The sequence below is a fragment of the Bos taurus genome, chromosome 4 (genome assembly GCF_002263795.3).
Source record: "Bos taurus isolate L1 Dominette 01449 registration number 42190680 breed Hereford chromosome 4, ARS-UCD2.0, whole genome shotgun sequence".
Taxonomy (NCBI): Eukaryota; Metazoa; Chordata; class Mammalia; order Artiodactyla; family Bovidae; genus Bos; species Bos taurus.
In genome coordinates this window covers 19,568,513-19,582,975 of record NC_037331.1, presented here as the reverse complement: position 1 = coordinate 19,582,975, position 14,463 = coordinate 19,568,513, and the positions used below count along the sequence as shown (strand labels likewise).

General features: G+C 39.3%; 1 protein-coding gene across 1 annotated transcript in view; it reads left to right on the top strand.

Annotated features, from left to right (window-relative positions):
- THSD7A (thrombospondin type 1 domain containing 7A) overlaps positions 1–14,463 on the top strand; it is a 470,808-nt gene that overhangs the window by 406,913 nt on the left and 49,432 nt on the right. The window contains 2 exon segments of the mRNA NM_001206743.1: positions 1,374–1,568; positions 3,271–3,534. Of these exon segments, the coding sequence (NP_001193672.1) occupies positions 1,374–1,568; positions 3,271–3,534 (459 nt within the window).

The window sequence follows — 14,463 nt, the reverse complement described above, 5'->3', positions numbered from 1 at the left end:
TCCATAGGTAAAAAAATAATGACTTGGTTTTAAAAATTCAGTCAAACAATATCTTGGGAAAACTAAAATAGATAAACCAGAATTATTTGACCCTTTTTTGAGACTCCATATGTAATTATTGGAAATGCCAACTATGATGTGATAGATTAAGATTGCTGAAAGTTTTGTCTTAATTTTTTAAATTGGAGGATAATTGCTTTACACTGTTGTGTTGCTTTCTGCTGTACACCAGCATGAATCAGCCATAAGTATACACATGTTCCCTCCCTCTTGAACCTCCTTCCCTCCTCCCAGCCCATCCCACCCATCTAGGTTGCCACAGAGCACCCGGTCAAGCTCCCTGTGTTATACAGCAACTTCCCATTAATTATCTGTTTTACATATGGTAACATATATATTTCAGGGCTACTCTCTCAATGCGCCCCACCCTTGTCTTCATTTTAAACTCATGCTTGTTATTTGTGCATGTGAAGAACTTGTACACAGAGGGAAGTAGGGAGGGACTTCGACACTGCCCTCTCCCGTTCATCATTAATCACTTCAAAGCCGTCACAACAAGCTTTCAATGTAATTTTAAAAAGAAATATGCTTTTTTATGCAAATGGAGCTCTGTGACAAGTTTCATAAGCATTCTCCCCCACCCAAACCTTCCAAAGAGTTGACTGCCACTAAGTCCCTTCTAGGTAGGGGCTTCCCAGGTGGCACAGTGATAAAGAATCTGCCTGCTAATGCAGGAGACGTGGGTTGTATCCCTAGATTGGGAATATCCCCTGGAGAAGGAAATGGAAACCCATTCCAGTATTCTTGCCTGGAAATTTCCACGGGCAGCAGAGCCTGTCTGTTTTCTCTTTTAAATAATTCATTTCTAAATATAATCCACATGTGACTTAATATCTTTGAAAGTGAAAGTATTAGTTGCTCAATTATGTCCAACTCTTTGCAGTCCCATGGACTATATAGCCGGGCAGGTTCCTTTGTCCTTGAAATTCTCCAGGCAAGAATCTTGGAATGGAGGCCCTTCTCCAGGAGATCTTCCCAACCCAGGGATAGAACCCAGGCCTCCCGCATTGCAGGCAGATTCTTTACCATCTGAACCACCAGGGAAGCCCTAAAATCCTTAATGACATCTAATAAAACCTGCTGTGTGTGTGTGTTTGCTTCTGTTGTGTCTGACAGATATCTGTTATTTTAAAAATGCTATAGGATCAATTTAATGACCATGTGATTACTAGAAACACTCCTACCAGATTTCTGCTGCAAATAAAGAGTCAGAAGAGGATTTCTCCACCTAAGTAAAATAATGTTAGGTTAATTCCTGATTAAGGGTAATTACATTCAAATTCATGATAAATAGCCCTTTGCTTTTCCTTTAGCCATTACTTGTCGAAAGCAAGATGGAGGGCAGGCTGGCATCCATGAATGCCTCCGGTATGCAGGCCCTGTGCCAGCCCTCACCCAAGCCTGCCAGATGCCTTGCCAAGATGACTGTCAGCTCACCAGCTGGTCCAGGTTTTCTTCATGCAACGGAGACTGCGGTGCAGTTAGGACCAGAAAGCGTGCTATCGTTGGTAAGAATAATTGGGATGCCAAAGCCAACACTTGCCAAGGCAGAAAAACATAATAAAAAGTCAGAACAAGATAGTTCTGACAATGTATTTGGAAAATGCACGGATATGCCTTATTCTTGCTGTCGTAACACTTAATATGGCAGGGGATTCAGAGCTGTATTTTAACATAAGGTGGCTGTGACAGATGCATTATGTACTTTTAGTAGAAAAAGTAGCCTTGAAAATTGAACTCTGTCTGCCTAAACAATCTGTGCTAGATTACTTTTTGGTTTAAACATGTACTTTTGTTGAATTACCAATAGACTGTGAGGTGCTTAGAAAAAAAGTTTTTTAGGAACCCAGGGAGAGGTTGCGACTTGGTTTTCTCAAGTCATTCTCCTTGTCACAACCTCAGATTATCCTTCATCATCTAGAAGAAAAATACGACATTAATTCTGTATCTGAAAGCTTTATTTTAAAAGGTAGTCACAGTGGCAAAAAGCATAATGAACAGAAACAGGAGCCATCATGCTGAACTAAACTCTGAGGCATTCAAAAATACTGTCAGTGGCCAGAGAAACCTAAAAATGCTCATGCTAGTAGAGTATTCAGAATCTGAAGTGGTAAAATGGACCAGCTGTCATAATAAAGACTATTGAAAACTGTATAAGGCAGCTTATGAAACTTAAATATATATATAAGACATATGTAATTAGTTATGTGCAATATAATTAATATATATGAGATAAATATATGTAATCTAATTAAAATAATGGTTTTATTCAGGCACATATTACTATTATACTCAAGTTTTTATCTTACAAGGGAATTTATTTAGGTTTACACACAAACTATTTCTAATATTTTTATTTGATATTAAACATTTTCATGTTTAATATCATTATTCCCTACATTAATCACCAAGTATGTCAAAATGATTGTTCTTCAGAACTATTGAAAGATGTGAAATCACAATCAGAAAAGTAAATGTGAAACTCATTTTCTGAACTGCTGCTGCTGCTAAGTCGCTTCAGTCGTGTCCGACACTGTGCGACCCCATAGACGGCAGCCCACCAGGCTCCCCCATCCCTGGGATTCTCCAGGCAAGAACACTGGAGTGGGTTGCCATTTCCTTCTCCAATGCATGAAAGTGAAAAGTGAAAGTGAAAGGGAAGTCGTTTCTGACTCTTAGAGACCCCATGGACTTCAGCCTACTAGGCTGCTCCGTCCATGGGATTTTCCAGGCAAGAGTACTGGAGTGGGGTCCCCTTATATAACTATACCATCTATTTGGACTTAACAGAAAGTTAGTTAACTGTGTGGGCCTGTGCAGTGACTGTCTCTCCATGTCATATTTTTGCACAGATTATAAAGCAGATATTTATGCAGTTACCTCAGACTCCCCAGTCACTGAAAGCATGTGATCATTTGAGAGGATTTTAATCCTTTCAAGGAGTGTAAAATTCAGCACAACAGTTAGTGCCTTATTGAAAATGGGCTTTTTTAAACTGAGAACAAAAAGAAAATTTTCACTATGCAAAGCACCCAGTATAACAAAAACATACATAAAAAGCACTGCGGAGGGAGAAAGTAGCATTTATTTATAGGCTACACTTGAATACAGTTGAAAATACAGAAAGGAAGGTAGGAAAGGAAAAAAAAAAAAAAACCTAGGGATGCTTGGTATTAATAATGGTATTTTCCGACTTAATTTTCTCCACAGGAAAAAGTAAGAAGAAGGAAAAATGTAAAAATTCTCATCTGTACCCCCTGATTGAGACGCAGTACTGTCCCTGTGACAAGTATAACGCACAGCCTGTGGGAAACTGGTCCGACTGCATTTTGCCCGAGGGGAAGGCGGAAGTGTTGCTGGGAATGAAGGTCCAAGGAGATATCAAGGAATGTGGTCAAGGATATCGCTACCAGGCGATGGCGTGCTATGACCAGAATGGCAGGCTCGTGGAGACGTCCAGGTGCAACAGCCACGGTAGTCCAGTTTTTCCTCACTGTTGAACATTCGTTATCTTTGGGGTTGAAATGCACATGTTTCAGAATGGAGGGAAATGAAAGTTTACTGAAGTGAGTTCTACACTGAACATCAGGGGCACCACCACACTGTATGTCTATCATTTATATATAACAGGACATTCAGTGGCACTTGTCTCATTGTCCAGAAGTTGGCAACCAAGTCCCAAAGCTGGTGGACAGGGAAGCCTTGCTGTGCAGTGCTTAGTCATTCAGTCGTGTCCAACTCTTTGTAACCATATGGACTGCAACCCGCCAGGCTTCTCTGTCCATGAGATTCTCCAGGCAAGAGTACTGGAGTGGGCTGCCATGCCCTCCTCCAAGGGATCTTGCCAACCCAGGGACTGAACCTAGGTCTCCCGCATTACAGGCAGATTCTTTACCAAGTGAGCCACCAGTGAAGCCATCACCTTACATGTAGCCAAAATGGTGCCAGAGACCTCCTCTGGGGCTGAGTAGGCTTGACAATCCCCAGCAAGTCTGTGTACAGAGAGTGGGGAGGAGTACAGAAGATGTCACCAAAATTTGATAATAAAGTTTTGAACTAGACAGACTTTTAAGAACTGAACTGGCAAGATTCATGACGTGCCTAAGGTGCATTCAGTGGCAGAGGAGAAAGATTGAAAGCCATAATTCTTGAAAACTCGAGTATCTCTTGTTTATTCATCATTAAGTTGAGACTGGCCCAAACAAACAAAACCAGAAAAAGGTACATAGAGTTAGGAAATTTTTGTTTTCTAAAGAAACAAAAAGTATATCAAAAAAAAAAAAGAAGCTAATTTACTGTGTTAATGAGTTGCCAAAAGTTTGCGAAGAGTGGTTTTGGCCAAAGTATGTAGTGAACTCTTTGGTTCTACGTCATAATATAGTCAGCTTTAAGCAATATTTGTTCATTCTTTTAATGTATCTGTCATTTTATTATGGAATGAGATCAGTTTCCTATGGGTCAGCCTGAATGATGGATGTCACTTGAGGATGTCACGGATGTCACAAAATATTGTTTGTACCAATATTTGCAAACATTGGACAGTGATCTTCCTCCCTTCATGGAGGTAACCTGAGAAAGATGAATTAAACTACTAGGAGAGAGGTACATGGCAGTTCCCGGCCAACCTTGCTGCAATATTTTCTGCTATCGGAACAGAACTCCTCCAGTTTTATTATATAGTTCAGAAGACATCATGAGCTAATAGGATCATCTCACATAGATAAACCATTATGGGGTATCGTGGTGACACGCTTATGGAATCTCTTGAATCTGTCCCCAAAATGAAGTTTCCAAAAGCCCTGACTTTTTTTTTTAACTTTATCTAATAATTACTGTTATATCGAAGTCTAGTGATAGGAGCCCCCGTTATAAGACTCCATTATGTTGAGGCTCTGGATATAAGAATTTTGTATATGTGCATTTCTAAATTTAAGATTATTCTATGCATTTAGAACAATATTAAGTTTAGTATGCCTTGAAAAATTTCTGTAAGAGTAATTGCTTTTTTATTCTCTGTATCAAATAACATTTTTGTTGTTCGGTAGCTAAGTCAGTGTATCTGACTCTGCGACCCCATCAACTGCAGCACACCAGGCTCCTCTGTCCTCCACTGTCTCCCGGACTGTGCTCAAGTCCATTGAGTCAGTGATGATATCTAACCATCTCATCCTGTGCCACTCCCTTCTCTTTTAGCCTTCAATCTTTCTCAGTATCACGGTCTTTTCCAAAGAGTCGGCTCTTTGCATCATATGGGCAAAGTATTGGATCTTCAGCATTAGTCCTTCCAGTGAATATTCAGGACTGATTTCCTTTAGGACTGACTGGTTTGATCTCCTTGTTGTCCAAGGGACTCGCAAGAGTCTTCTCCAGCACCACTGTTCAAAAGCATCAATTCTTCAGCACTCAGCCTTCTTTATGGTCCAACTCTAATCGTGGTAGATGACTACTAGAAAAACCATAGCTTTGACTGTAGAGATCTTTGTTGGCAAAGTGATGTCTCTGCTTTTGAATATGCTGTGTAGGTTTGTCATAGCTTTCCTTCCAAAGACCATGCGTCTTTTCATATCATGGCTGAAATCACTGTCTACAGTGATTTTGGAGCCCAAGAAAATAAAGTCTATCACTGCTTCCACATTTTCCCCTTCTATTTGCCATGGAGGGATGGGACCAGATGCCATGGTGTTAGTTTTTTGAGTGTTGAGTTTCCAAGCCAGCTTTTTCACTCTCCTCTTTTCACCCTCATCAAGAGTCTCTTTAGTTCCTTTTCACTTTCTGCCGTTAGAGTGGTATCATCTGCATACCTGAGATTGTTGATATTTCTCCTGGCAATCTTGATTCCAGCTTGTGCTTCATCCAGCCCGGCATTTCACGTGATGTGCTCTGCGTATAAGTTAAATAACATAGATGCTATATATAGCAAGAAAAATGTAAATGCACTTCCCATCCTGAGGTGATATGATGATAATGTAGAAGATCCATAGTTAGTCATTAAAACGTAAAATTGAAGATCACTTAAAAAATGTTTCTCCTGACTTGTAGCATGTAAGTGTTTGCTCATGTTTTAAATTGTTACTCGTAGTGAATCACCAGGATAATCATTTGTTTTTAATACAGCCTGTAAGATTTCAGAATGACTCTCATCTGTTCTCTCTTTTACCCTGATCTGCTAATTAGATGCATGAGCACTTCAGTCAACCACTTAACAGTCAATCTTATTTTTAGAAAAAAAAGAAAAAGAAAACTTTAAAAATATCTTGTGACTCTCATGAAATGTTTCAGTTCTGTTCAATCGCTCAGTCATGTCTGACTCTTTGTGACCCCATGGAGTGCAGCACACCAGGCTTCCCTGTCCATCACCAACTCCCGGAGCTTGCTCAAACTCATGTCCATCAAGCCAGTGATGCCATCCAGCCATCTCATCCTCTGTCGTCCCCTTCTCCTCCTGCCCTCAATCTTTCCCAGCATCAGGGTCTTTTCCAGTGAGTCAGCTCTTCGCATCAGGTGGCCAAAGTATTAGAGTTTCAGCTTCAGCATCAGTCTTTCCAATGAATATTCAGGACTGATTTCCCTTAGGATTGGCTGCTTTGACCTCCTTGCAGTCCAAGGGACTCTCAAGAGTCTTCTCCACAAAAATATTTGAACCCTTGAAGAAAGTACAACTACAGAAAAAACTGAAATTGACCAAAAGCAGTAGACTTCCTGCCTTAGCACTGTCGATTCAAAGCACGAAGAATTCAGTACTATATTTTAAAAGAAAAGCACATCTAGCAAAAAGGTGGGTCCCCGGAAGCACTGAACTTCATGGAAATTGTGTATGGATCGCAGTTCTTCAAGTGAACTGTTCAGTGAACTGTTCCAATTTAGCTCTTTGTGTCTATCCAGCATCATTCCTTTCTCAGTGGATCTGATCTATGATGCATGTCCAGTGGGATATTTTAGTGTTTGCTAACAGTTTTACTCAAAGTCTGAGGAAATTGACTCTCTATTGCCTGATTTCTTTGGAATTACTACTGATGTTCTGTCAATCCTGATAGTGGAATGCTATCACTTTGGTACTCTATCCTAGGCGTTCTCTAAATTGCAGTTTCTATGACCCCTGCCTTTGCTCGGCCAAATCAGCTTTCCAGATGTATGGTGGAAATGGGGTTTTTAAGTGGCTTTCAAGAAAAGTCTCTTACAGCTTTCAGTTTAAACATAAAATTGATCCCCACGTGTGTGCAGTGCAAAGACACTAATCCCCTGTCCTGCTCAATAGTGGCCTTATGGCATTTCTATTTAATCTGTGTTATCCATCTGTGGATCATATTATCAGTTATTATACTGATAAAACAGTTTGACTGTCATCAGTTTAAGTATATTATTTTAGGTCATTTCCCATGTGGTTACCATTTTTTTTTAAAGCATCTGTAACTCAAGGCACAATTCTGTCTGGAATTTCTCATAGTGATAGACTCTGTACTGAAAAGCAATACCAATACTCCAAAAATCAGATCTTAAAGTATACCTGGGAGCCAAATAAATGTTTACCCCTCCTGATACATGGTATTAAATATAGTTCCCATGCAAATGTTAATATATGAATAGATTTTGGGCTGTTATGTCTCCTAACCTCATAATACAAACTACATATATTTACTTTTGCTATGAAATCTTGGACAGTGTCACTGTTGGCAACAGACTATAAATCATTCAAAAACCAAATTACACGTTTTCTCGTCACTGCTAGAATCCTCTAAGACCTTGATTGTTGTTGTTCATCGCTAACTCGTGTCCAACTCTTTGCCCCCATGGACTGCAGCACGCCAGGCTTCCCTGTCCTTCACTATCTCCCAGAGTTCGCGCAAACTCATGTTCATTGATTCAGTGATGCCATCCAACCATTTCATTCTCTGTTGCCTCCTTCTCCTCCTGCCCTCAGTATTTCCCAGCATCAGGGTCTGTTCCAAAGAACTTGATTGGTTTACTAGAAATTGATTGCCTATGCAAATAGTACTAGGTACTTCTCCAGTTAATTACTCTTAAAATTTCACATAACAAGAGGTAGAACTTCTGGAATTATGATATCATTTAACCTCTATATTTTGAAGAATCATAGAGGTAACCTAGCTTATGCAAGGTACATGTATATAAGATTCTTATTGAAATGTGACAGATTTTATTATGCTGTCCCTCAACCCTACCAAGATCGCCCAAAACCCCTTTTTCTGCTCAACGTTTTGTATTTCAAAAGCATATATCACTCTATAACATACCATGTAATTTATTTATTATATTTTTGTCTATGTTGTATCTCCTGTACAAAAATGTAAATTGATGAAGTTATCTTTGACTACTCTATTCACTCATGTATCCCAAGCACTAGAACAGTACGTGCTCAGTAAGTATTTGTAGGATGAATGAATGAGTGAAGAGTTGGAGAGAATTTTTACAGCTATGTTTGATCTACAGTCAGGCTTGGACACTTTTTCAAACAATGTCCTTCCCTGTGTCACAATTCTGGGGTATAATCAAACAGATCACTGAGAACTAAGATCTTTGGAATAAACATATATAATCCACAAACTTTCTACATGCTCTTCATCAAGTATGTGTGCTTCTCTCTGCCTACTGAATTGTAGGTAGGTTCAGAATTGCCTGATTTGCACAACACCAGATTTGGACAACAGCCTTTCTCTTGGTTTATATTAGTAAACTGAGACAACTTGCTTTTTTCCAGCCTATATTTACAGCTTTAATTGGGAATATTGAATTTTTATTTAATTCTCTTTGTGTCCACTCAACTTCCCTTGAGAAAATAAGGAGTAACATTTCTATTAGGTTTATCTCAAAACAACGCTTTCAAGGTGAATGGGATAAATTGAAAAAGTGCCAGATACTCAAGTCTTGAGCACTTTGAATTATGTAATTTCTTCCAGACACTTCTCTTAAATCTTTACTCTCAGCATATTTGTCTATGATGTTCCTCATATCGAGTTTAAGCCACAATGCACTATCAACAGATATTCTAAAACTGAACTCATTTTTATTTGTGATGTTTTATCATCTGTTAATGTCAAATAAGCAGAAAAGCCTATCTCATAGGACTGTTTTTATTGAGCCCGTGCTGTTATGTATACATAGGTCTCCTATCACCTAAAAGTAATTTTATAAATTGCTGTTGATACCTATCAAATACTTACCAACTTGGACAGACTCTGAGCAAACTTGAGAATCAGCTTTTAGGTTAAGTTGCGTGTGTACTCAGTTGCTTCATTCATGTCTGACTCTTTACGACCCCATGGACTGTAGCCTACCAGGCTCCACTGTCTATGGTTAAATTACTTGTTATCAAATGTTTTCCTAAAGGGCCAAAAGCAAATATTTCAGGCTCTGCAGGCCAAAAGGTATCTGTAACCACTACCCAATTCTGCAGTTATAGCATGAAAGCAGCCAGAGACAATATGTGAGTGAATTGCACAGGTATGTTCCAATAAAACTTTATTTAAAAGAATAGGCTGTCAGCCTAGGCTATCATTTGCCAACTGGGATTTGAACCCTTCTTACTCAGACCAGCAGTGTAGACATTCCAGAAAAGCCACTGGAAATTCAGCCCACATTGTAGAACTGCCGAGTCATCTTCATTCTGACAAGATGGTGGGGAGGTGGGGGTGTGCAGAGGGTGTCAAAATAATCAAAACCTAATGGGTGATAGTTCCCTTGCTTACCAGTTGTGGGGAGGAACACAAACATTAGGAAGTTTTAAAAATTTGTAAATATGGATCTTTATAAGGTGAATGCCTATTTAGGTATGATTTTGAAAACAGAATGAGTTCTGTAGGATCTTCTGTGAAAGGATATTGGCAAGTTAACGATTGCCCTGAGGATGAGGAAAGTCTTTTTTGGCTCAGATTGGGAAACAGGAGAAAGCGCTGTGTTTATTTACTGCTCTATTCATAAACAGAGTACGGTATTGTATTAAAGTGTTGTGTGTGCTTTTGACTTTGTGCACTCAGGATTCACAATCCAGTGACTAAATTCTAGGACTTTGTCCTGCCTTTTGACCATCATGCTGGCATTCAGATAGCTGTGCTACTTGTTCCAGGACACATTACACTCTTTTAATTGTTTCAGTCTTTTAACTACAGTCGCTATTGAATTGTTCAGCATAGTTTGTCTAATGCTTCAGTGGTATAAGATTAATTTCCCTTTAACATTAATTCTAAAGTAGAATGATTTGTATTGATTCTTTCATGCTTTCTCTCTTTGCCTCACATGTTATGAATGGTATCACAGAGAACCTTCTGGACAGTAATAAATGGCTTTAGCAATTAGTTTTCGAAGCATCAGTGGGGTTCAAAGTATGCCCATTAAAATTTGATATTTTGCAAAACCCTTTCTGGCACCCACAGTCATTCTTACAGGTTGCTTCATAGGGGGTTTGTACTGCAATACTAATTATTTTAATAAAAAGAAAGCTCTGCAAACTTTACAAGTGAAACAAAGGCTTTTTAGTAAGATATTTTCATTTTATAATGATAGCCCACCCTATGACAACATTTAGTATTATTGCATAATAACCTAAATGGTCTCCATCTTTATTTCACCAGTTTCCTGCAGGTATGATGTGGATGATTTGAAAACAGGTATCGTGTTTGAATGATCGTCCCTCAGTGTCATAAGGAACTGTAAATGCTGGATGCTGCTTTATCAGTCAGAAATTCTCGTATACGTGCCACCAAGTGTGGGGTTTTTTTTTCCTATTAGGATTTATGGGAACAAACAAAAGACCATCAGCAAAACTTAGAAAAGGAATGCAACCTAAGTGTATTTCTTGTACAAGTGCCCAATTGAAATTTTTAAAATTCAGAGAATACTCAATTTACAAGTAAATTTTAGATCAAGAACATGTACTTTTAAGACATTGTGGAGCTCAGAGTACATCTGAGAAAATTAATTATGGATATGAAGAAAGTAGATTCTGAAATAAGCTACATGACCACTGAACCATAATATGCCTGGAATGTTTTCCTTTTTGTAATGAAATTCTATAGAAGATGATATAAGGTTAACGTTAAAGGTTAATTAGAAACAAAATGGAGTGAGAAATTATTCCTTATTGTAGTAGATGCCTGTATTTGAGGAAGAGCATGTTTCATTAAACCAGGAAAAGAGGCAATTTTTTAATTTTTAATTTTTTAAATGAACTGAAACGGCGTGCTGATTTCTCTAAGAAACTTTTTCAGTTGGTAGTATTTTTCTAATGTCTTAATTCATTTTAGAATTTAAATCTTTCATTTGATAACACAGATGAAGCTAGTGTTTGCTTTTATAGTCATCTTTCACAATTGAGATCTTTTTCCCTTCAAATGTAAAAAGACAGGCAGAGAGTGAGAGACTTTTCCTGAGGTAGAAGATGCAAGTTTAAAGAACCAGGGAAATAAAGAAGGGGCTACTGTGGATATGTGGGCACAAAAAGAAACCAGGTGCCTAGGGTGGAGCGTAAATAAAGTGTGGGTACCAGCATTATTTCCTAACAGGCTCCCTGAAGGAGGACCCTAGAGGTTGAGGGTGACTTTCCTTGGCAGTTTTCCTGCAGCTACCATTCATGCTGTATGAGATGGGAATACTTCTGGTATTATCACTTAGTTCTGTGTGCTCTATGTCACAGAGACCTCAACTTAACTAGTACTTATAAGGTTTTAAACTGGGCTCCATGGAGCCCCTCAGGCCAGGCTGTCAAACATAGCTTCCAGGATCCCCCATACACGGACTGGGCTTTCTACCTTTTAGGAACAAAGTGTTTCACTGCTTAAAATAAAATTTAACTACCAAGGACAATTCATTATTTGCAACAGCAGCAGAGAAAAATCTATTTACATTTGTCTTTATCAACAATATCTGCTATTATGTTTTATTCCACATCCTTTCTTTTGGGCTCTGACCCCTCCCCCTCCCCAATGCCTTAGAGGAAAGATAATACTGAGTGAGTGAGGGAAAGTCGCTCAGTCCTGTTGACTCTTTAAGACGACCCCATAGTCTATATACAGCTCATGGACTTCTCCAGGCCAGAATACTGGAGTGGGTAACCTTTGCTTCTCCAGGGGATCTTCCCAGCCCAGGGATCGAACCTAGGTCTCCCGCATTGCAAGCTGATTCTTTACCAGCTGAGCCACAAGGGAAGCCCTCAGTTCAGTTCAGTCGCTCAGTCGTGACCAACTCTTTACGACCCCATGAATCGCAGCATGCCAGGCCTCCCTGTCCATCACCATCTCCTGGAGTTTACTCAGACTCACGTGCATCGAGTCAGTGATGCCATCCAGCCATCTCATCCTCTGCCGTCCCCTTCTCCTCCTGCCCCCAATCCCTCCCAGCATCAGAGTCTTTTCCAATAAGTCAACTCTTCGCATGAGGTGGCCAAAGTACTGGAGTTTCAGCTTTAGCATCATTCCTTCCAAAGAAATCCCAGGGCTGATCTCCTTCAGAATGGACTGGTTGGATCTCCTTGCAGTCCAAGGGACTCTCAAGAGTCTTCTCCAACACCACAGTTCAAAAGCATCAATTCTTCGGTGCTCAGCCTTCTTCATAGTCCAACTCTCACATCCATACATGACCACCGGAAAAACCATAGCCTTGACTAGACAGACCTTTGTTGGCAAAGTAATGTCTCTGCTTTTGAATATGCTATTTAGGTTGGTCATAACTTTCCTTCCAAGGAGTAAGTGTCTTTTAATTTCATGGCTACAGTCACCATCTGCAGTGATTTGGGAGCCCAAAAAGATAAAGTCAGCCACTGTTTCCCCTGTTTCCCCATCTATTTCCCATGAAGTGATAGGACCAGATGCCACGATCTTCATTTTCTGAATGTTGAGCTTTAAGCCAACTTTTTAACTCTCCACTTTCACTTTCATCAAGAGGCTTTTTAGTTCTTCTTCACTTTCTGCCATAAGGATGGTGTCATCTGCATATCTGAGGTTATCGATATTTCTCCCGCCAATCTTGATTCCAGCTTGTGCTTCTTCCAGCCCAGCATTTCTCATGATGTATTCTGCATATAAGTTAAATAAGCAGGGTGACAATATACAGCCTTGACGTACTCCTTTTCCTATTTGGAACCAGTCTGTTTTTCCATGTCCAGTTCTAACTGTTGTTTCCTGACCTGCATACAAATTTCTCAAGAGGCAGGTCAGGTGGTCTGGTATTCCCATCTGTTTCAGAATTTTCCACAGTTTATTGTGATCCACACAGTCAAAGGCTTTGGCATAGTCAATAAAGCAGAAATAGATGTTTTTCTGGAACTCACTTGCTTTTTCGATGATCAGATAACTTCAGTGAAATGATTAGGTGTGGTAATCTTGCTGATGACTATGATAATTTGATTGATAAAACCACAGAGTTGTTCATTACTCATGTTGTGTTATGTTGTTGTTGAGGTTGTTGTAGTTGTTTAGTCACGAAGTCATGTCCCACTTTTTTGCTACCCCAGGGACTCTAACCTTCCAGGCTCCTGTCTGTGGGATTTTCCAGGCAAGAATACTGGAGTGGGTTGCCGGTTTCTCCTCCAGGGGATCTTCCCGACCCAAGAATGGAACCTCCGTCTCCTGCATTGCAGGCAGCTTCTTTACCGCTGAGCCACCAGGGAAGCCTATTGTATTATAAGGTTTCATAATTCATAGAGATGCTAACTGACTCTCATATAGAATCCTGTTATATTAATGCCCTGCACGTCCAAAGTAACTGTAATACCCATTAGTTGAATATAGTCTAATACCCTTTAGTTGAGTGTCTTCTCATTTCAGGACTCCCCCTGTGGCTCAGTGGGTAAAGAATCCGTCTGCAATGCAGGCCACACAGGAAACTAAAGTTCAATCCCTGGTCTTTTTCTACTTCAAAGTATCATCAAAATGGTTATGTAGTGAGCAAGGCTTATACGTAGGAATTTTTTTGTAAATGCATGAAGAATTAGACATAAATCATATGGTTTATATTAGACATAAACCATGTCAATGGGCTCAAAAGTAACCTGAGAGCACTCCAACATATTTGTGGACATTTTAAAGTTAAATTTAAAAGGAAAATCTTCACTTGCATTTACTCTCCAGTGTTTAGCCATTTTTTCATAGTTACATTGAAAGTCAGTTTAGCCCTGACAGGAAATTGTAGTTAATCTGCATAAACACAAAATGGTCGTTTAAAATAGTCATTAAAAAAATATTCAAGAAGTTTATCTGCATAACAGTTTCCTCTCTCTTTGCCATAAGTTTAACCTTTACTTCTTTAAAACTTTATAAATTAAGAAGAAATTTTCTTAAGTTTAGGGGTTTTGTTTTTGTTTGTTAGCTTTTGCATTTTTTCCCTTATCTAGAAATGGACATAGGAAGGTCTAATTAAACATTAACTCTGTACAGCTCAAAACATGAATCCAGT